Source organism: Camelus dromedarius, chromosome 3, assembly GCF_036321535.1.
Source record: "Camelus dromedarius isolate mCamDro1 chromosome 3, mCamDro1.pat, whole genome shotgun sequence".
NCBI classification, from domain to species: domain Eukaryota; kingdom Metazoa; phylum Chordata; class Mammalia; order Artiodactyla; family Camelidae; genus Camelus; species Camelus dromedarius.
In genome coordinates, this window is record NC_087438.1 from 25,049,429 (window position 1) to 25,070,787 (window position 21,359).

The 21,359-nt window shown below is 35.4% G+C and overlaps 2 protein-coding genes across 3 annotated transcripts in view; one reads left to right on the forward strand and one right to left on the reverse strand.

Annotated features, from left to right (window-relative positions):
* SKP2 (S-phase kinase associated protein 2) overlaps positions 1-4,911 on the forward strand; it is a 31,448-nt gene extending 26,537 nt beyond the window's left edge. The window contains exon 10 of the mRNA XM_010977592.3: positions 2,975-4,911. Coding sequence (XP_010975894.1) covers positions 2,975-3,188 — 214 coding nt within the window. The 3' untranslated portion in view covers positions 3,189-4,911. The remainder of the gene's footprint in view (positions 1-2,974) is intronic.
* A 3,798-nt stretch (positions 4,912-8,709) lies between these two features.
* Positions 8,710-21,359, reverse strand: part of NADK2 (NAD kinase 2, mitochondrial) — a 42,426-nt gene continuing 29,776 nt past the window's right edge. For both annotated transcript variants that reach the window (XM_031444043.2, XM_064480094.1), the window contains 5 exons: positions 20,597-20,692; positions 15,937-15,992; positions 15,744-15,797; positions 13,226-13,349; positions 8,710-10,826 (listed from right to left, as the gene is read on the reverse strand). In XM_031444043.2, the coding sequence (XP_031299903.2) occupies positions 10,688-10,826; positions 13,226-13,349; positions 15,744-15,797; positions 15,937-15,992; positions 20,597-20,692 (469 nt within the window). In that variant the 3' untranslated portion in view covers positions 8,710-10,687. The remainder of the gene's footprint in view (positions 10,827-13,225; positions 13,350-15,743; positions 15,798-15,936; positions 15,993-20,596; positions 20,693-21,359) is intronic.

Consider the following 21,359-nt stretch of genomic DNA (forward strand, 5'->3'; position numbering starts at 1 on the left):
TTTTAGACATTTTGTAAATGTTGTACTGGTTTACCTTGTGAATCCATTAACATGAGCTTGCTGGTACCCTGTCCTTAAAAGTTTCTCAAGATAAAATGTTTTGCCCTCGAGTCTCAGTCATCCTGGCAGCTGATGAATATGAAATGCATAGTAAGAATTCTAGGATCTTCAACAGTAACTTCCAGAAAGCCACTTATGCTAAAGAGTTTTCATTTCTTATATCAGAAGTGGGAAAATAAAATTCAAGGGTCTTTCTTCTGTAATGATAATTAATGGTTTAAAATACTTGGGAAACTTGGTTTTTCTTCCTCAGGACATAACCTCATTGTATTTATCCTCTAACCCTTTTAAGTGGCCTGATTCCTTCCATCTAAACTTTCTTCTAATTAGTCTGTATTTATCCTTCAAGTAAGAAACCCAAGCCGGAGATGGTATAGTGATCTGAGATTAGGAGAGACAAAAAACTCTTGTTGGAGAACTTGTAGTTAAGGAATTTAGGATTTTATGAGGAAAACAGGATTAGGTAGATGAAGTAAGGGGTAAACCTGTGAAGGGGTTTTGTTTACTTAATCTTTTGTTTACTAAAACTAAACGGAGACACTTAAGGCATAATCAGTATCACTTTATTCTTCTTAAATTAGAAATAATGGCTCTAGTACTATATTCATTTCCTCCCCTTGTTTCCTTTTCAGTCATTTCCGTGGTAGTTTTATTTATTTATTTATTTATTTATTTATTTTTTTAAGATGTAATTTTTATTTTACAATTCCTGTACAAGGTTAAATTGGGTAGGTATTGGGGTTTTTTTTCTTTTTTTTAAACATTTTTTTATTGAGTTATAGTCATTTTACAATGTTGTGTTAAATTCCAGTGTAGAGCACAACTTTTCAGTTATACATGAACATGCATATATTCATTGTCACGCGTTTTTTTTTTTCGCTGTGAGCTACCACACGATCTTGTATATATGTCCCTGTGCTATACAGTATAATCTTGTTTATTTATTCTACATTTTGAAATCACAGTCTTCCATGGTAGTTTTTAAGAGATATTTGTGTGTGTGCTCTGTGGTTTTGTAGGTGATACACGTACAAAAGCCTTTTTTTTTCCTTCTGGTCTCCTGAAAATTGTAAAGACTTTCTGGTTTCTCAGCTTGGGAATGATCATTCATCCAGCATCCTGTCTGATATTACAGCTCTCCATTCTTACATATAACACCCGAGTGTCTTCCGTGAGTCTAGAGTAATTTCTTTCTTTACCAAGGCTCTTACCCAATGCTGTTGCAGGAACATTTCCCTTTCTGTCATCCGCCATTCCCCATTTTCTCATTACCCCCTGTAGTTTTTTTTTTAAATACTATCCACTGCAGAATGACTTACAATTTGGCTACTCTGGATATCCCAGAACCAAAATTCTCATGGCTGTTACCAAGTTCTCACTACTCAGATTTCACATAAGAGGGCTTTCAGGCAGGGGCGGGATTGCCTGAAAGCAACTAAGTGATAATAAGTATAAACATCTATGTATCTACCTTTCTCTATATTCCTGTTTATATTCCAGAGATTAGCTTCCTTTAAGAACAACAGCAGTTTGTTCCTCCTACTTTTTTTTATTCTGTTGTGACCTCCAGATCTTATTGCCCCCTTAGGAACACCAAGCACATTTATTTTATTTGGCTAGTAGTTTTGTTTTCTAAATTACCCTTCATCTTGTATGCAGCTAATATATATTAAACATCCATCATGTTTAAGACACTTTGTTGAGTGCAGAATACATACTCTTGGAGGAGTAGGAAGAGTCGGAGAGCAGGTTTAGCAGGGAAGGTCTTAAGGCCAACTGAACAGTCTGAGGTCTGTAAACACGAGGGAAGTAGCAAAGGTTTTTGTGCTGGGGATGGACAAAAGCTGAGCTAGGCTTTCTGAAGACACGTTGGACGTCAGGATGGACATGAAGCTGAAAGGAAGAAAGATTGGAGGACAGGTGACAATTATTGTAAGGAAAGTTTGTTTTTTAAGTAATTACTGGCTATATGGAAATATAAAAGATGCTTCTAATTCTAGGTCATGGATGTGCTCATTGACCTGCAGTGGGATTTTGTTGACATTCCAAATCAAATATTCCCTTTCCTGAGACTTCGTACTGTGTGTCCCAACCTGGAGCAAATACAGATCAGAGAGATGAATGTCTAAGCACACAGATCTGGGTTAAGAAAAAAGAATCATTACCCAAAAGTATTTGCTCTGGGGAAACAGGCTCCCTTTTATGGGGGACCAGAAGTTCACTGTTGACAGAGTTGTGTTTCACCTAATGTGAAATACCTAGGAAGGAAGAGGACTGCGTTACATGTGGCAGGAGAAAAATGATAATAAATAGAGAAGTAAGGTGGCTATTGCCCCCATCTACACAGAACCCTGCTTACAATATCGTTGTGAAGTCACCGTTAGGTTTCATCGAATATAATGGACTTGTTGAGTATTAGCCATTATTAAGAAGTTATCGACTCTGCTCACGTCTCCTTTTGAGAAGGTGAGCCTCGCTCAGATAAAGGTCAAGTCCATATGCTTAAATTGTATGTAACTTTTGGTGATTCCAACAGATGCCTCAGTAAAACGCTTACTTTTCCCATCACTAGCTTGCTAGCTTCTCCTTACAACGCAGTGACACTTTTCACTATAAATCAACAAATGGAGAAAGGAAGCGAAGATGGTTGTGTTTTAAATAAACCTTGGAGTTTTGAGGTTAGGAATTCAACAAAATGCACTTGGGTGTTTCTTAAGGCCATGTTGTCCGAGCTATAGCTTGTGCTTTGTGATTTGATTCACCTTTGCTGTTTTCTCAAATCATTGATTGCAAGTTACGTCTTCCGTTTGCATTTTATAGGATATGATACAACTTGTAAAAACTGGGTCCTGTAACTAGTGGAATCGTTACCATAGATACCGCTGCTCTGAAAAGTCTCTCTCTTCCTTTCCAGTGAACTTGGCGAAATCCCCACACTCAAAACACTACAAGTCTTTGGAATCGTGCCAGATACTACCCTTCAACTGTTAAAGGAAGCCCTTCCTCATCTACAGATTAATTGTTCCCATTTCACCACCATTGCCAGGCCAACCATTGGCAACAAAAAGAATCAGGAGATATGGGGCATCAAATGCCGACTGACACTGCAAAAGCCCAGTTGTCTATGAAGTATCTATTGCAGGATGGTGTCTCCTCCTTTCTTTGAACAGGGAAAATAGGCAGGAAGCCCAATTGCTGGAGAGCTCAGCTATTTTTATTCTTGGTTTTCCCTTGCCTTCTTTCTACAAGTATATTAGAGAACCATTTGAGAGAGAAAACTTTGAAGTCTTGCTTTTTTTAAAGGACTAAGAAAGCTTTTATCACTGCTATACCCTTAAAAGCCTAAGTTGATGGCCTTTTGTAATCTTAGGAGAGTAAGCCTGTAATTTCAGGATATCTTGAAGAGCAAGATTTGAGCCACCTCTTCCAAGTGCCCTTCTTATTAAATCTATTAAGAATCAAGCTTCAAAATCACCAGCAAATCATTTTCATAGCCTATATGGCAGCTGAGCTTTCTTCTATTTAATTTGTCAGTACTGCTTTCTAAGACATAGATTTGCAAGAATAATAAGCTATTTGTATTATAAGCTGAACAGAGTGAGACTCATAGAGTAGATTGAGGCAGTCTCTCCTGAGGATTGAAAGAAAAATGCTTTGAAAGAAATTTCAGCTTTGCCTTTAGATTTGAAAATAGGTTGATGGAAACAAATAGCCCTGGGCAATTCACCTTAAAACCTAAGTTTAAAAAAAGCAAACAACCAGCCAACCAGAGGTAGAGAGTTGGTAGAGAATTTGAAGGCTCAGGAGGCAACTTTCTATGACAGGTTAACCTGAACGATCCTCTAACGCACGTGAATGAAGTCTCCTTTATGTACTGTGTTCCCAGGATTCTCAATCAGCTGAGGAAATTTAATTGTGGACTTCTGTCTTTATGATCAAATTATGTTAATGTGTGTTCTTTAGCTTTTAAAATGACTTGCTTTGTTTTAGAAAGGTGGTAGTGACCGGTCAGTCTCTAATTCTTGAAATGTTGGATGGAAGGCTGAACTGAGGTTGCCTGCCATGTTCCTTTTTCGCTGAGGTTCTTGAAGTTATTTTTATATTACTCTGGAATCAAGTATTTTAAATTGTCCTTTTTTTTTCTTCTTAATGGTCTCCCACAATGATGGTTTGAAACTACCCATTTTATAAGGTTGCTGGACGTTGAGTTCCCTAAGAGGAACTGCATGTTCCTTTCTGTCAGAAACACACACTAGAAGTAGGTGTATGTCCCACACAGTTTCAGAGCAAGTAAGCACAACTTGCACCTACATAAAAGTGAAGACTCAGGTGTTGAACCTTTTGCTAACATCAGCGATTTTTTTAATGATACATAGAAGCAACAGGATTAAATTCTACTTAAAAAAAAAACAAAACACTAATTTCTTTTTTAAATTGAGGACCTCTCGTATGTTCAAAATGGAACAAAAGCCAGAACTCATCCTTTCGATTAACATTGCTTAAGTCAGATTTTTCAAGTGTTAGAAACAGTGGTATGAAGTGCCCTGATCTGTTCAGGCCTAAGGAAGGAAATTTTCAAGTAGTGTGCTACAGGGAATGATTAGGTTTCAATTTCGTAGTAGTTAAAAAGTGCTAAATACTACTTGAAATTATTGTTTACAGATTAGTGACAAGGGCTGGAGACAGGCTCCGGTTGGACTCTGACTTCCGGATGCCCTCAGACATACAGTACTTCCAAACTCAAGTCCAGCCATAAGCTATTTTGCTAACGTGTCAGAGTAATCTGTATTTTTGTATGTGATTTCTACTTTTATAGACTTGTTTTAAAAATAAAACACATTTTTATAAAAACGAGTACTTCAGCTAAGTTGTATTCCTTTCCTTCTCTTTTTTTCCTTGGGTACTGTGGTTAAAATTAGCATTTGGTGGGGTGTGTGATTTGTCTCAGCCCTCTGAAAAAGGCCCTTCAAAACAAGCCTTGACCTGGTCCTTTTTGCCCCATCTACTTCGTGTGCTTGTTGTCAAATTAAAATGTCTGTAATACTGTGACAAGGGGCTAAATACAGGCTTGTTGTGGTTAAAGTGCTTCTCAAAGAAATGACATTTATAAAACATTTAAGTGATAAATGATTGTTAAGTACCGTCAATAAAAGTTAGCTAGTAGCACTTTTTAAATACAAACTTGATCAGCTTATAATTGTGTATTTTAATCTCATTAAGAAACTATTTGGATGGCTTCCTAATACCCTGCATCCAGAGCTCTTCCAGGAACTCAATTCCTTTAGATCTCATCCATTCAAATGGTAGAACAGTGACCCAGTTCTTTGCTTTTTTTATATTATCACTGCTATGTTTCCTTTTTTGTTTTTAATTATGAAAAATGTCAAATGCAAAAGCTAGAGAAGAGGATGAACCTCATTACCCACTTTCAACAGTCATTAACTCATGGCCAACCTCATTCTCATCCATCGTCTCATCCATCTTCCACCCTCCTGCCCCTCCATCACACATTATTTTGAAGTAAAACCCAGAATTACGACTTCATAAATAGTTCAGTATATACCTTTAAGAGATACTTTCCTAAATTAATTCTGAAACATTAAATATCAAGATGGTGTTGGAAATTCCACAGCTGTCAAAAGTGTTTTATTGCATGGATTTGTTTTGATCAGGCTCCAAACATTGTTCATACGTTGCATTTGCTTGATACGGACATTTTCTTAAGTTTCTAAATCTTTGGGTTCCCCTTCTTTACTATCCTTACAACTTATTTATTGAAGAAACTACGTTGTTTGTCCAGTGTTCCACATTCTGGGTTTTGCTGATGTGATCGATCCCTGGAGTATTGTTTAACATGTTAATCTGTCCCTTATTTCCATAAACTGGTAGTTGGTTCCAGCAGCAGAAAGCTCCTAACCAAGAGTGATTTTGCCACCCAAGAGACACTTGGGAACATCTGAAAACAGTTTTGGTTGTCACAGGTGGAGAGGTGCCACTGGCATCTAGCAGGTAGACTAAGGATGCTGCTGACCATCCAGGACAGCTCCCCACAACAAAGAATTATCTGGTCCCAAACCTCAATAGTGCCAGTGATGAGGAACCCTGATCTAGAGGCTTATCCTATCAAGTTTTGTTTTGTTTGGTTTCACAGGGTGATACTTGATAGATAGTATTATGTCCTTCCTTCAAGAAGTGCATAACATCTGGCTGTCATTCTTTTTATGATGTTAACATCTACCTCTGGTCCTTGGGTCCTCCCTCTCCGATACCCTAGCCACAAGTTCCCAAGATATGAAGCCAAATGCAGAATTTTTATTTCTGTACAAAGTGATGCATTCCTTCTATCCTGGTGAACTCAATCACAATCCAGCATTTACTAATGATCTGCAGTGTGGATAATGTGTTTGAACAACGGCAGGGGAAGGTGCTGACCATAAGGAATGGCACTAAGTAGTGTCCAGGAAAACTAGAAGAACACCATTCCACAGGATACCCTAGCCTTGGAACAAACAAGAAGGCAACCTCCTTCGTTATCACTCCTCTCCCCATCCCCACCTAGCCAGGTATCCCGGGAAGTCAAAAAGCTCTCATCACCAAGGGACCAACACCTCACAAAACAGGTTGAAGTGCTAAAGCCCATACTAATCTCCCTTTATGGATTTGTTTTGCTTTAATATTTATTTTTACTTTTTAGTGAATCTAAATGTCAAAATGCTGATTTTTTGGTATTTCTTAAAGCAGGTGTCTAACTTGCACATTTGAGCATTAAAATCAGTGTATTTTAAGGTCTTCAGATGGCAGGGGCTGTGACTGATGAAAGACAATAAAGCAGACTTTTTCCATAGCTATACATTTTTAAATTAATAGGCACACTGGAATGTGTCATATCCCAACCATTACCATGCATTTATATTGGCTTTTAAACAAAAACTAGCACGTAGTCATTTATATTGGCTTTTAAAATTCCTTTTCACTCAAAACTACTAATTTACTACTCGGGATAACTGCAGGTTCATTTGCAGTGGTATTGCTCCATGAGCCGGAAAGCAGAAAGGTAGGACTTTGACAATAATACATTCATCCAAAACTACAGGCAAAGTGGATAATCCACAGCAACCCATTTAAACGACCAGTGAAAATATTTGAAAGAATGGTTTTGTGAAGAATCATTCCATCAACAAATGATGTTTTGAAGGAAAGATCTGAGGCAGGAGAAGATAGCTGTGTAATAAAACTTAATTACCAAAGGTATTTTAAATAGATCATTTTCTTGTGAAAGCCAAGAAGAACCTGACAAATTGTTCAAGCTCTCTTCAACCATTTAAAGAAAATAAGTGTAGGGGAAAAAAAACAAAGTTGCAGTTGGGGGAAATGTATTTAAAAGAACAGTTTGTAAAAAAAACCTGTTTCTCAAATACTGTCCTACTAACTTCAACTATCCAAACATCAGAAACTGCCCCCTCCACCCCCTGACAGACTCCCTAAGAATGTTTCAGCATAGTAAAACCATCATTTATTATCATAATAGGCAATTTCTTCTCTAGCTATGCCAGTTTTGAAGTATTCATTGTGAGAAGTTACAAATCAGAATTCAACCCCTACTCCCAGTGAACTCACAATCTACTGATATAAAAAGCTATGTATCTCTTCAACAGTCTTTTCAGGATCTCAAAATCTGAATTTTTGCTTTTAATTATTGATGTTTGATTTTTGAAAAGAGAAGACAAAATTAGTTATAATCCATGCCTTTGCTATCCTATAAAACATTCAAATTAACACATTCTTTTCTGTTTTTTTTTCTTTTGACTTCATGTTTAGTCAGTAATTTTCTTAAAAATCCATCATAAAATGAAGCTCATGACACTTTAAAAAAATACTCTTCATGCTTTCCTTCATGTAGAAAACTTAATAAGCCTTCTTATTGACTTACACTCTAATACTTTCATGGTTATTTTTAATGTTAAAGAATAAATTGCACTTGAAGTAATTCCTCTTTGTAGTTCAGCAGTTCATCAGCATGTTTACTCTTACCCTCCCCCTTATATTTTAAATTATATATATAATATTTTCACTGTATCATTTACATATCACGTTATGCCTGGGATCTTTTTTGCACAACCGTCTTGGTAGATACTATCCTTAAGTATAAAGATGCACATACTATATTGGCACAATGAACTAGTGATTTAAATTCTAAATTTACATCATTATTTTCACAGCAGAGCAATAGATAATCCTTAAATTTATATTGGACAACTTTTTCAACTCAAGTATTTTTCAATAAAATTTGTGTTAATGGTTCTTTGTATTTTATTCTTTTTTTTATATTTAAAAAATGAAATCAATGGAAATTCTTTATACTCAAAGGCTATATATATTTAGCAAAACATGTAACATGATCTGATTTACTGAGGCCATTAATATAAATACATATGGAGCATCAAAAATATTAACTCAAAATTATCTGAGGAGTCTATCTGCATTTACCAGGTAAGCACTGTGTCAAATATTAGCAGTGAATGAAGTCAGCAGGGCACAGAATACATAGCAGTGGGGAAAAAGGCCTGCTTGAAACAACTTGGGGGAAATCTGGTTTTCAAATGACCCATAATATGAGCTAAAGAAATAAATGAAGTAAAAAAGAAAAGATAAGAGTAGTTTCATTTTATTCACACACAATTGCCATTAAAAGATTAACTCATTCATGAAAAACATTTTTGCTATTCTAACATCCTTTGCCTCTCATCATCTCTTACAAATAAAACCCTACCACCGAGCAGAAATGTTAGAAGTTATATCACAAATGGAGCACATTAAGTATTTTTAAAACCTTTAAAATATGGCTTATGAACAATTTTACACAGCAGGTTACCTATTAATATGTTACATATTAATAGATCTATGGTACCATTTTGGATAATCGAATTTTCTTGATATTAAAGATGGAGCTGGAATTTTTGTCAAAAAGGCATTTTAAACCTGTTAGGGAGGTTTTATAGTGTGGAATTTTACTTCTTTATCAAGTGGCATCTTAAGTATATCATTTTTAAATCAAACCAGAAACTAGATCCATCTCTGGGAAAACACTAATTTTTACTGTATGCATCCTGTAAACTCCTTGCTATGAGTGTCTATGCAGATACTCTAAACTAAGAAAAGGAAAACAGATTCTTGTTCTGGATATACATCAAAACCTAAATTACCCTTGTATAGTAACATTTATATAAAAATGTTGAATTTGACAAAAACATGATAAATGTTGCCAGAACTAAGAGCACTCAATTTGATGATACCTTCTAGCTTTCAAAGAATTTACGTCTGAGCTCACTAGACTCAAGTTCTATCGGACAGAGTCTGTTTACTTTATCAGTGCATATCCAGCACCTGTCACGGTACATGGCACAGAGTGGGTGTTCAATAAATATGTCAATGACTCAAGAAAAATTCTAGCAGCAAGTAAAAACAAAACCAATGTAACTTTGAATAATTGGAATGAGAATACCAACTGTCTCATGATACAGCAAGAGGTGCTTTCTGTGATAATTCTAGGGTTACTTATAAGTAGATCAGGAATTAGGTAAAGAAACTGTCATAATAGAGAAAAAAGAAAAGCCGTAACATTTTATCTTCCAAAGCTAAAATGTAAAACTTGGAATATGAGCTAGGTGAAAGCTACCATGATATTAAGTAAGGCAATTCCAAAACTAGTATGTTTTGCATATTTATTAAGTAATCCATTTTCTCACAATACTCCTAACACTAGATAAAAATCTTTTTCAAAGGTTTTACCAAACTCCTAATAGAACATGTCTAATCAGTTCAGCCTTTGAATCTTTGAATCCATGTTAGAGAGTTTTAAATATGGAAGAGCTTTATTAGACTCAAATCATTTTTAAAAAATTACCTAAGACCTAATATAGTTGTTGGATAATTAAAACATCCTTAACAGTGTCATGATTTTGTCCAGATATATTTCACCCAGCATTGTCAAAATTAACCTGACAGTCAATTAAATGAAAACAGCTATAATTTCAAAAATGATTGCTTTAACTTTTAAAATCAATAGTCATAACAATAGCATTGTGTCCTGAAATTAGAAAACTCCTAGCATATATAAAAACACATTTACCTACTTCAGTTAGGTCAGTGTCAGGATTTATCAAAATTCTCCATCAACAAAGTTTTTTAAAAATCTTGATTTTTAGATACTATAAAAAATACTAATTAAATATGTGTTTGGTCTGACCAATTCCACAAAGTTAGGGGGGAAAGTAAGGGGAAAAAAAACTTGTACAGTTAAATTTCAAATCCTGAACATTAATCCTTTATTGGAACCTACCTCTCTAAATTTAAAAAGATACCAGCACTCTTGGAAACCAAATATGAGCAATATAGAAATTTCACTGGTATGAATTCTAATCAGTTTAGTCCATCCATTTTCTTACACAGTGAACATCTTTTCCATCAGAATCCAACAGAAGAATAATGCAAATCTCACTTTCTTGGTCACCTTTGAGCCCAAGGCCAACCAGTCTCGACAATAACCAAAAAATGTAGCTTTATGACCGGCAGTCTGTTTTTGCAGTAAAACTTTTTCCGGTAGTTATCTGTCATCTGAGGACACCCTTCACTGTTCTAGAAGCACAGTTCGAAGCTCATCTTCTTTATTGATCAACATTGAAGCAATTGCTCCATCATTAAACTCAAAAGAAGTTCCTCCATCCACAACCATGCAGGCATCCCAACAACGAGAACGAACACAAACCCTGAGCAGAAAGAAACATCTTTCAACATTAAGTATCAACAGTTTTCTTACCCCTAAATTATAGTTTCTTTAAAACACTTAATTTTTATCTAAACTAGCAGACAGATCATTTGGCCTTGATTTTAAAAAATCAAAGTTGCTCTTTGGTATGAGACAATTAGTGACTATGTGATTACATGGGATACGTTATCAAAACAACTTCAAAATTTAAATGTTCAGGATAGCTCCATTCACCCAAACATTTATCAGGGAACAAGTTCAGATCTGATGGAACTCATATGCTTTTTTTTGAATGTTATTACCATTACAATTATTTTAGGTATTGAGCAAGAATGTAACCTATCTTTTTGTGAAAATTTTACTTTCATGTAACATACAGAAAAGGTACAAATTATGAGGGTACAACCCGATAATCAAACATACACACATAATCACCACCCAAATTAGGAATCATATGTTACCTAGTTCCCCAGAAGCTCTCTTAATGCTCTTACTCCAATCCCCAGTCACTACCCCACCCCGCTTTCCCAAGCATATCCACTATCCTAACTTCAATCACCACAGCAGTAATAGCTTTGTGTATTCTTCAACTTCATATAAATAGAAGAATACAATAGGTATGCCTGTGTCTAGCTTCTTTTGCTTAAGATATTTATGAAATCACCCATGTTATTACATGTAGCAGTACTGTGTTGACTTTCATTACTGTATGAAAATACTTGCACTGTTTGAGAACACCAGAATTTAAGTCATCTCTTCTACTATTCATGGGCATTTGGGTTTCTGCCTATTAGGAATGTTGCTCCTGTGAATATGCTTGAGCATGTCTCTTGGTGCACACCTTTCTGTCAGTGTATCCATTCCTGTTGGATGTATATCTTGGAGTTACTGGGTCAATATGCCACATTCAGCTTTGGTAGGTAACTGCCAAACAATTTTCCAAACTATTCCTAACAGTAGTCTATAAAGTTCTAGTTGCTCCAGTTATCATCAACTGGTATTTTAGCTATTCTGGGGGGGTGTGTTTTGTCTGATACCATATTATGTAGTTTTAATGTGCATTTCCCAGATGAATAGTAAGATCAAGATTATTTTTGGGGTGTTTTCCTAAACTGTAGCCTTCCTTTATTCCTTACATGAGGGTCTTTTTTTTTTTAATTTTGTATTTTTGTTTGTTTTGGGGGGTGGAGGTAATTAGGTTTGTTTGTTTGTTTACTTAATGTGAGGTACTGAAGCCCATGCCCTCCTGCAATGTAAGCACTGAGCTATAGCCTCCCCTCAAGGATGTTTTTTCCATATACTTATCAGCCATTTTGATACCCTCTTCTGTAAAATGCCTGTCCAAGACTTTTGGCCATTTTTCTACTAGGTTGCCTGTCTTTTTCTTATTGAAAAATTTCTTGGACGAATTTTTATAATATATTCTGGATATGAATCATTGCTGGATACAAGTACTACAAGTATCTCACTCTGGCTTGCCTTTTTATTTTCTTAATGGTGTCTTGCTTTAACAAAAGTACTTCATTCTAATGTAGTTCAATCTATCAGTCTTGCTGCTAAGAAATATTTTCCAACTGCCACGGTCATAAAGCTATTCTCCCATTTATATGAGCAAACATTTAAATGAATCTTTATAGGCAGTCTCACCCAAACTGAGTATAGATTTGTTGATTAATCAAAATTAACTCTCAAATGCTAAAGCGATTTTTAAGTATGATGAGTTTCCTTTTTAGTGTCTCTCTTGGAAAAAATCAATTACGTATTTTCAAAACACACAGATGGACACTATAAGCAGCAATTTGTAATTAAACTGCTCTTTGCTTGCCATGAGATAGATGACATTTTTTCATAATTACAGGTTTTCCTGTTAGTTTGGATAATTGGGCAACTTTTACAAAATAAGAAATTATAAACATTTTTGTATATCCTCTTCTCAAAAAAAAAAATCTGAGAAATTCAATAGATGTGGGAAGGGGGGCTCATGTTAGGGAAAAGCTGAAAGAAATGACTTCCACTCTAAAGGGTTATTGCTATACAAGTTAGGTTTATATGCTTCTGTTCCACAGCATATTAAAAAAAGTTGCTTTCCAGTTTCCTTTACAATGATAATTTGATTTTGTTGTGTCTTAATATATTTTTAAAAAATAAAAAAGCCCATATCACCCAATTAAATAACTAGATCCTTTCTATTCATTTAAATTTTAGTTTCTCTAAAATGGCACAATAAGTTTTAAAGAAAATATCACTTTAGCCAGGTTAGCATGATACCTCATTAGCTCCACAGGTCCTACTTTTCCTTTTCCTTTGAATGAGTGAATTTAATGAAATTACTTTAAAACCAAGTATGCTTTATAATTACAAGAGATGAAAACAATCACAAGTCGGTTTTTGGAAGCTTACTTTGAGGTAAAACAGCGCTGACGACTGCTTGAGAAAACTCTGTTTGCTATTGGTTCTCGAATACTGAAAAGTATTTTTGGTTCTTCTGGACTGTAAAGCAGTGATTCATTATATTCATTTGTTACTATAAAAGAGAAAAGCAGAATATTAGCACCTTCAGTGAAAGACTTCTGAGTGTTTTACACTTCTGAGAAGGGTAAACGAAAGTGGATGCTATCACCAACTTAAACGCAGTTCTATTCCAAAGGTCTGTTTGGCAGGAAGTTTCTTGGAACTCACAATACATTCCATTTAAAAAACTAAAAAACAAAAAAAAAACCCTTATAAGTAAGGAGTAGGTTTCAAGATTAGCCCACAGAAGCCTACATCAACCACAATATAGAAGAAATAGCTACATTGTGGTGGGGGGGGGGGGACTACAAAGGTAGTAATCAAATGAAAATAAAGAAACTAGTTTGAGGCACTCAAAAATGGAACTTGAGTTACCATATTCCCTTGCTAATAAGTTCCTTTCCAAAATATCATGCCAAAGGGTTCCTAAATATAATTATAAATTAATAGTCTTGGTATAAAATGCAGTCTCAAACAATGACAGGCAGTATGCTTTCTCTAACGAAACTGCCATTACTCAAGATATTTTTAGAAATCTTAGAAAGGGACCTGCTTTCTCTCTAACCAAGAGGCACACAAGAGTTGGCATGCAGAGTACAAATTGGTTAAAGACAACTTGTACAAAGAAATTGGGCTTGAAAGAGTGTTTAATTGACCACATTAAAAGTCATTACTAGATTGTCACATAATCTACGTTATATACCCAAATTTCATTTGAATTATTTGGCTCTTAAATAAAAATATCTAACTCATTCTCAAAAATGAAAATTTGCCTCTCTGGGAACACACACACACACACACACACACACACACACACACACTCACACACACAATATGCTAGCTCTGAAGGAAGTAGCTCTAGAAGTGTCTGTAACAGCGACTGCCCCATTGGCATTCACAACTGCTTCTGAAGACAGTCAAATCTTCACAAGACTAACATTCCTGCAAGTAAAGTAAAGTGGTATGTTTACTAAGGGAAAAATCAATCACTGTATTTTATATATAGTGATTTTAAATTAGTTTATATACCTGATATAAATTTCACTTGTTTATATACATTATGCTTTAAGTTAAATCATATAATGAAGAGTCAATTATTATAAATGCCTAATTTTCCTTTCTTTGATACAGATTTAACACTAATCTTAGCTTATAAGAAGTGACTGAAATAATCTTTTAGGTCTTAAATTGAAAGAAGAAGAAAATAGTCTGTTTTAGAGGGCTGAAAGGGACCTCAGAGATTTAGTTCTGTTTACAATTTTAAAGGCAAACCATCTTGCCAACAAAGAAAGTCTTATATGGGAATTCAAAATATATAAATAGATTAACTGACATTGGTAAAATACTTTATCATGTACTGCTAAATCACTCTAAAGGCAACCAATAAGAACATGCCTTTTCTGATAACTCTCTCAAATGCAAATATTTATGGATGACAGTTGCAGTCTTAAATGTGCCAATATCTACCTTATGTCTTTATTTTGTTTTGATTGTGTATGTTGAAAAATTCTTATAAAGGTAGGTAGAGGCAACCATTAACAAGTTTGGATTTTATGTTGATTTTTTAAAATCTTAGGATATTCTTCAATAAAAATAATTTACCTTAAAATCTTAGGATATTCTTCAATTAAACAGAGACAACAAGATTTAGCTTTGAGGTCCATACTTTCAAAAATGATCCTGGTAGATGAGTAGACTTTAGTGTGTTAAAATTTCAGATGCAAATCAAATGACTATGTTTTTCAGTTTAAGAATTTAAATACTTTTTAAAATAAAATTTAAAAAATAAATTTCAAGAATTCCTATACACCAGCAAGCTCCTTCCACTTTCTGATTCAACAGTTGAGGAAATGGAGGAATGGAGTCAGTCTTGCCCATCATTTCACAGTGAGAGGCCAGTTTGTTCTGGGATTGGAACCTAAGTCTTCAAACTCTCTAGTCAGTATCCTTTCCCCAGCAGTGCTAGTTCTCTTAAAGGAGCCCCAAAATAACTGGGCGGAGTAAGTAGAAGGTTAAAGCGAACACAGTAGTGAATATGAAGATCAGCATTCACAGCTCAGAGTTCCTTCCCATTCAGAGGATGTTAACAGCAATGGAGTTTAGGTGTACATTTCCTATTTGTCAGATGTGTATTTTTCTACATTTTCACATCCCTTAGGATATGTTTGCAGTCACAATGAAATATAACATAGAGGTTTTATTTCCATGGTTAACAAAAATCATATATAAGACTCCAGCTCTAAACTTTTTATTGTTTAAATATATTTAAAGGGATATTATATTAAGAGCATGTTTGAGTCCAAAAAGCACTGTTTGCTAATTAGACAAGTACATTCACAATACTATCCTCAAAATCTACACAAAATTTAACTTAAATTGTGAGTAATTATGATCATTTGTCACTGACCTTTCTCTACCAATTCTCTGTTCAATGGAAGATCTAAATTTCCTTGTCGTTTTGCTATTGAAAAAGGAAAGGGGGAAAACATCTTGATTAAATAAAATATTCTGTAACATATATTATAGCTAACATACAATAAAATATATATATGACATAGGATATTATAATTACAAAATATAATAGCTATCTTGGCACTCACCAATATTTAGAACATCTTCCACAGCCTGAGTTGCAACCCTGTTAATATTGAATGACCTAGAAACAAACACCACATACATTTTAAATTTTAATTCTAAAAACATACTAAAATGAAAAAGGAATAATCCACATCATGTACAAAGAATTCTTATAAATTATCAGAGGAAAAAGCAACCAAAAGACAATAACCATGCCACAAAGTTTTAAAAAGTGGGCAAAGTACGTGGGCAAACATCTCATGGGCCTACATGAAAAAACGTTCACTCTTACTCATAGTTGAAGAAATACAAATTAAAACAAGATTTTTCTCAGATTTTAAGAAGTGAAAACTGATAAGTAATGCATTGATAGCGTATGGGAAAAGAAGTATTCTCATACACTTATGGAATTATAGAAACCACAGTTGGAGGGCAATTCTGCAATACCAACATTTAAAATGAGCATAGTCTTCACTCTAGTAGTTTATCCTAAAATACACTTGCACATACCATATGCAAAGACAAGAAAGGATATTCACTGAAGCATTATTTATAACAGCAAAGCAACTAGGAAGCAAATAATAGCAAAACCATAGTAAGCTGGTTAAATAAATTATATTATAGCTACTCAGAGTATTATGTAGATATTAAAAAGACTAAAATACAACTATACATAATGATATAGAAAGATACCCATATGTTAAAAAACCAAAGGCACTATATGATATACATATATAAAACTTCCCTATTTTATTGATATTAAAACATTATACATATATTGAGTGGTTGTGTCTCAAGATAAGTACTAGAAATTAAAATGAGAGACTAGCTTTTCATTGTATACCCTTTTGTACTATTTAACATATTTTTAAAACGTGTATTTCTTTAAATTATAAAATAGTTCTTGAAATGAAAAATCTTTTACCAGTATGATGCCTTGCTTAACCACAAGAACAAATGTTAACATAAACATGAATAATGTTTAAAAGTAGCTCTGTGCTGGGGTCCAAAAAGATGGTTAAGGAAAGGTTTAAAAACAAAATCTTCTAGGAATTTAGAATTCTTCTGTCTCATAACTCTTCTCACATGGCCTTAGTAGATAATTCCAACACCAGGAACAACACTGCATAGTCGCATCACTCTAAACCTCATTCAGTGGCTTTTAACACTTTTGAGGAGGAGGAGTAAGAGATACTGTGTATACCCGTCTAATCCTATACCCTCCAAAAACATTTCGACGTTCTCTTAAGAAAAATGCAGACACACAAAATTTCACATTAAAAAATTGGGGTCATTCACAGATCATGTCTGTATACTGGAGACAGATCTAAAATCTGGCCCTTGCCCATCCTATTTTTCCACCTTTATCCACCCTCCAATTTCACATTCCAAACACCGCAAGCTCATTCAGCCTCCGTACTTTTGCTCATACTTAGTATGTGGTATAAGGAAAAATACTCTGAGTGTGCTGACTTTCTTACTGCTTAGTACGAGGTTCCCAATACCGATCTCATTAGCATTACTGTCACACAAGATGCAAGACACTTAGGGTACTACCTGGCTCCAGGCAAGAGCTCAACACTGAATGAAAATGTCAAATGCAAGGAATATGTATGAGTCATATTCTATTTTCTCTGAATATATGCACTACTGAAAGATACTGTTTTGGAATTCTATTTTAAACGAAAAGTCACAAAAACAAACTGTTTATTAGGGTTCCACTGAATTAAAATATATACAGGGCAAAAGATATTAGTGATAATATCTCCTTACTATAGTTAGTCAATATTAGAGCAATTCATAAGACTTGCTCTAATATTCCTAGAACTTATTAGGGATACCGCAAATCAGCAGAAACTAAGTCCTCTAAATTGGGGTTAAATTAAAACTAATTCCTGTGGCTGTAATCTGAATCTCAGCCAATTCACTCTAACGGTTTACATTCTACATCAAAGACAAACCATATGCCAGAGCAGATGTCAGCTAGCACACAACAATTTTTTCTGCTTAGATCTACAAACTTCACCATTCTAAGAGTTCCAATTTGAAATTAGACATAAATTCTATTAAAGACTAACAACTTGAAAGACAAAGAGAGTCTCATATTCTCACCAGCTAGTAAAACTCTTACTTAAGAACACCTCCTCACCCTTAATTATGTCTGCCAGGACAGAGTGTATGGAGGAGGACTGGGAACAGCCTCAGGACTGCCTGGAAACGTAAACGATCCCCCTCCGCAGTGCTTTCCCTGGTGTACACTGCAAGTGACAGTTCACACTGGGAAGGGCAAGGAGGTGACAATGCAAAAATTCAGACACCTGCTATGCAACACAGCCCCTACATCCTATGTCTTGTGGAAGAATTTTTGGAAATGCAAAGATGAGACAGCTAATCCCCGAACTCATTTTCCCCACCTGGCACATAATTGGGCTGTATTTTCCATCCCTTCTTGCCATATAACACATAACAAAGTTCTAGCTAAAGGCATGAGAGTGGATATCATGGGCAACACTTCTAATCAAGTCTCATAAGCCTCCCACAAGGGACCCTCCATGCTTTTCCTCCTTCTGTGGCTCAGGAGTCTACAGTTTGTCCAGAATTTAAATCCTACCTTCACCATTAATTAGCCACTTGTCTTTGGGCAAGTCAGTTAACTTCTGAGACTTTTTATACTGTTAATGAAAGTAAAATCACCTAATTTCAGAGTATTTTTGAGACTTACTAGTGACAAAGAAAGTGCTCAAAAATGGTAGTGCGATAAATTGAAATCATTAATATACAGAACATACAGCTTTCCCTCAGCACCCTGGCCCCTAGGCTTCTCTTTCCTCTCTACTTTCTGAAGAGAAAAAGGATCAAAAGATAAATGGGAAATGCAATCATAATCAAAGAATTATCAGTAGTGAGAGGGAGGAGAGTAGAACATGTCAGAAGCAAGCAAGCTGCACAGGGCTGAGCAGAGAGGGAAAGGGACTGCGTAACCAAGGGGGCAGAGGCAGGACACAGAGAGACAGACACAGTGAGCTGGTTCTACACTACAGCACAGCAGACATGGGAGCCTCTAACAAGCAACAAAGAGAAGACTGAACTTCTAATCTAAGCCATATTTAAAGGCAACATCAACACAGGACTCAACTACACAGTGTGTGGCAGAGGAAATAAAACTCCATTTTAAACAATCCAAACTGAAGGTCTGATAAGCACTGCTTTAGCTGTGTTTGTGTACATGTTGTCATTCATTCAAAAGTATTTGAGTGAGTATGTATTAAGTACTGTGCTATGCACACAAAAAATGAAGCAGGAAAAAAATCACTAGTCACCATCCCTGTGCCTCAAGTTGCTCAAACTAACTGGGTATGAGCTTATCAGAATGTACTAATGTGCTAAGTGCTGTAACAGTGCTATGAGGAAAGAGTGCTGGGGAAGGACAAAAAAAAAGGGAGTAATTAAGTAGGCTTATGAAAGGAACTAGGTCCTAGTAAAGATTTCCTATAGAAAATGACATTTGAAGACGGGATTTTTCAGCCAGTGGATGGAAAGTAGAGAACGTTCGGGTATTCAACGCAGGAAGAAGTTGCATTGAGCAAAAACAAAAAGCCCAGAGAGAATATGGCTTGCGCTGAGAACTGTAAGTAGCTGGCCGTGTTGCTAGTGTGCGGATAGGTTAGAGGTCGGGCAGGAATAGGCCGGCAAGGAAGCTTAGGTCACATTTGAAGGGCCTTATGTAACAACCTGAGTAATCTGAACATAGTCAGGAGTCAATGAAAGCTTTAAAGCACACAAGGGAAATAGTGAGACATATCTATATTTCGGAAATATTACTCTGTGGTAGACTGAATGACAGCCTGAAGAATAAAGGGTGAAGCACAAATACTCACTCAAAAGATGGGGTACTATACCAAAGAAATAGCAGAAACTGAAAAGGGGGGCTAGGACTTCAGAAGTACAACTGATAGGATTTAGAAACTGGTGTGTGTAGAGGGGAGAACAGGGAGACTCAAAGATAAGAGCAAGGTTTTAGAAAGTAATGTGTTTTCTCTAGAATACAAAGTCAAGGTTAACAGTGACACCATTAAGACAGAGAACACAGGAAGAAACACTGATGACAATAAATTCAGTTTTGAATGTGTTGAATCTGAATTGCTATTAACATCCTATGTAGTAGGTAATTTTAGAATATGAGTTTGTACTCAAGAGAGAAGACAGCTACAGATAAAAGTTTGGGAGGCACGTGCATGTGTGTACTGAGAAGCAGAAGAGACTTTCCATAGAAAGGTCACAGGATAAACAAGTTACAGGATGTCCCTGGTTATTGCCAGTTAGGCCTCGAATACACAAAACTCCAGCATATTTTTGGTATTGTACTTTGTTTTCATTTCTTTACTATTACATAAAATATTCATTTTTAAAAAACACATAGTCCCTAAACACATTTCTCATTTTCTTTTTTCCCGTTACAAACCCAGTGCAGAAAGCTAAATAATGACCAAATCCAGGCTGCAGCTATAATCTAAGAAGTCAAAGCTGGACTCCTGGACCCAACTGATGAGCCAACCAACATAACAACACCAGGCTACCTCTTGGGTATTAGAGGCCTTAGATACACTGATATGAGACATCAAGTAAATTACATTACTTAAAATATTTCACAAAAGTTGATAAGGAACATCCCAAGTTACTCACCAGGCCTTTGATCCCGTTCCAGTACACAAATTAAGCCCCGAACTCTTCTGTTTTTCCCATGGACCATCATCAACTGAAATCTCGTAGTAGGAAGCCCTATAAATTGAGAATATAAAACTGGATCTGCTGAACTTCTGTCTCATGGTAAATAAGACAAACATAGTCTTTTTCAGAGCTGATGAAATCTAAGTAGGCAGCTTAACTTAGACATACCTGACTTAACACGCACACACATCGTGATGGTGATTCCAATATTAAGTAAAAGAAAACAAAAAAAAAAACAAAAAAACCTTTTTTAAAGTTAGCATGTCTGCCTCCCTCTCTGACCTATATGCTCCTTTCTAACAATACTTCAACATTTCAAACAGGAGCTTCTTGTAAATTTTTGCTGATACTGCTTTTATGGAAACATACAGAGCCTAACCTCAAAATTCAAAGAGAAAATATCATTTCTAGGTGAGTTTCATTCTTGGTAGCCAGCCCTTGATATACCTAAATCTGTATCTAATCCTTTAAGTCACCAATAGTTCCTGCTAAACTCTTGTTTCTTATGTTACATACTAATGTGCCTTTGAATTGATAGTAAGCTAGGAGAGATGATAAAGTTCTAAAGAAAATTCTCAACCAGTCCTGGATCAGTGGACAAAACTATTAGAGTATTTCATAAATATGGAATCAAATGAGTTTTCTGACACCAGCAAAAATGACACTATTCTTTAACTGAATGAATGCATAAACGCTTTTGCAACTATTCAAAGAAATT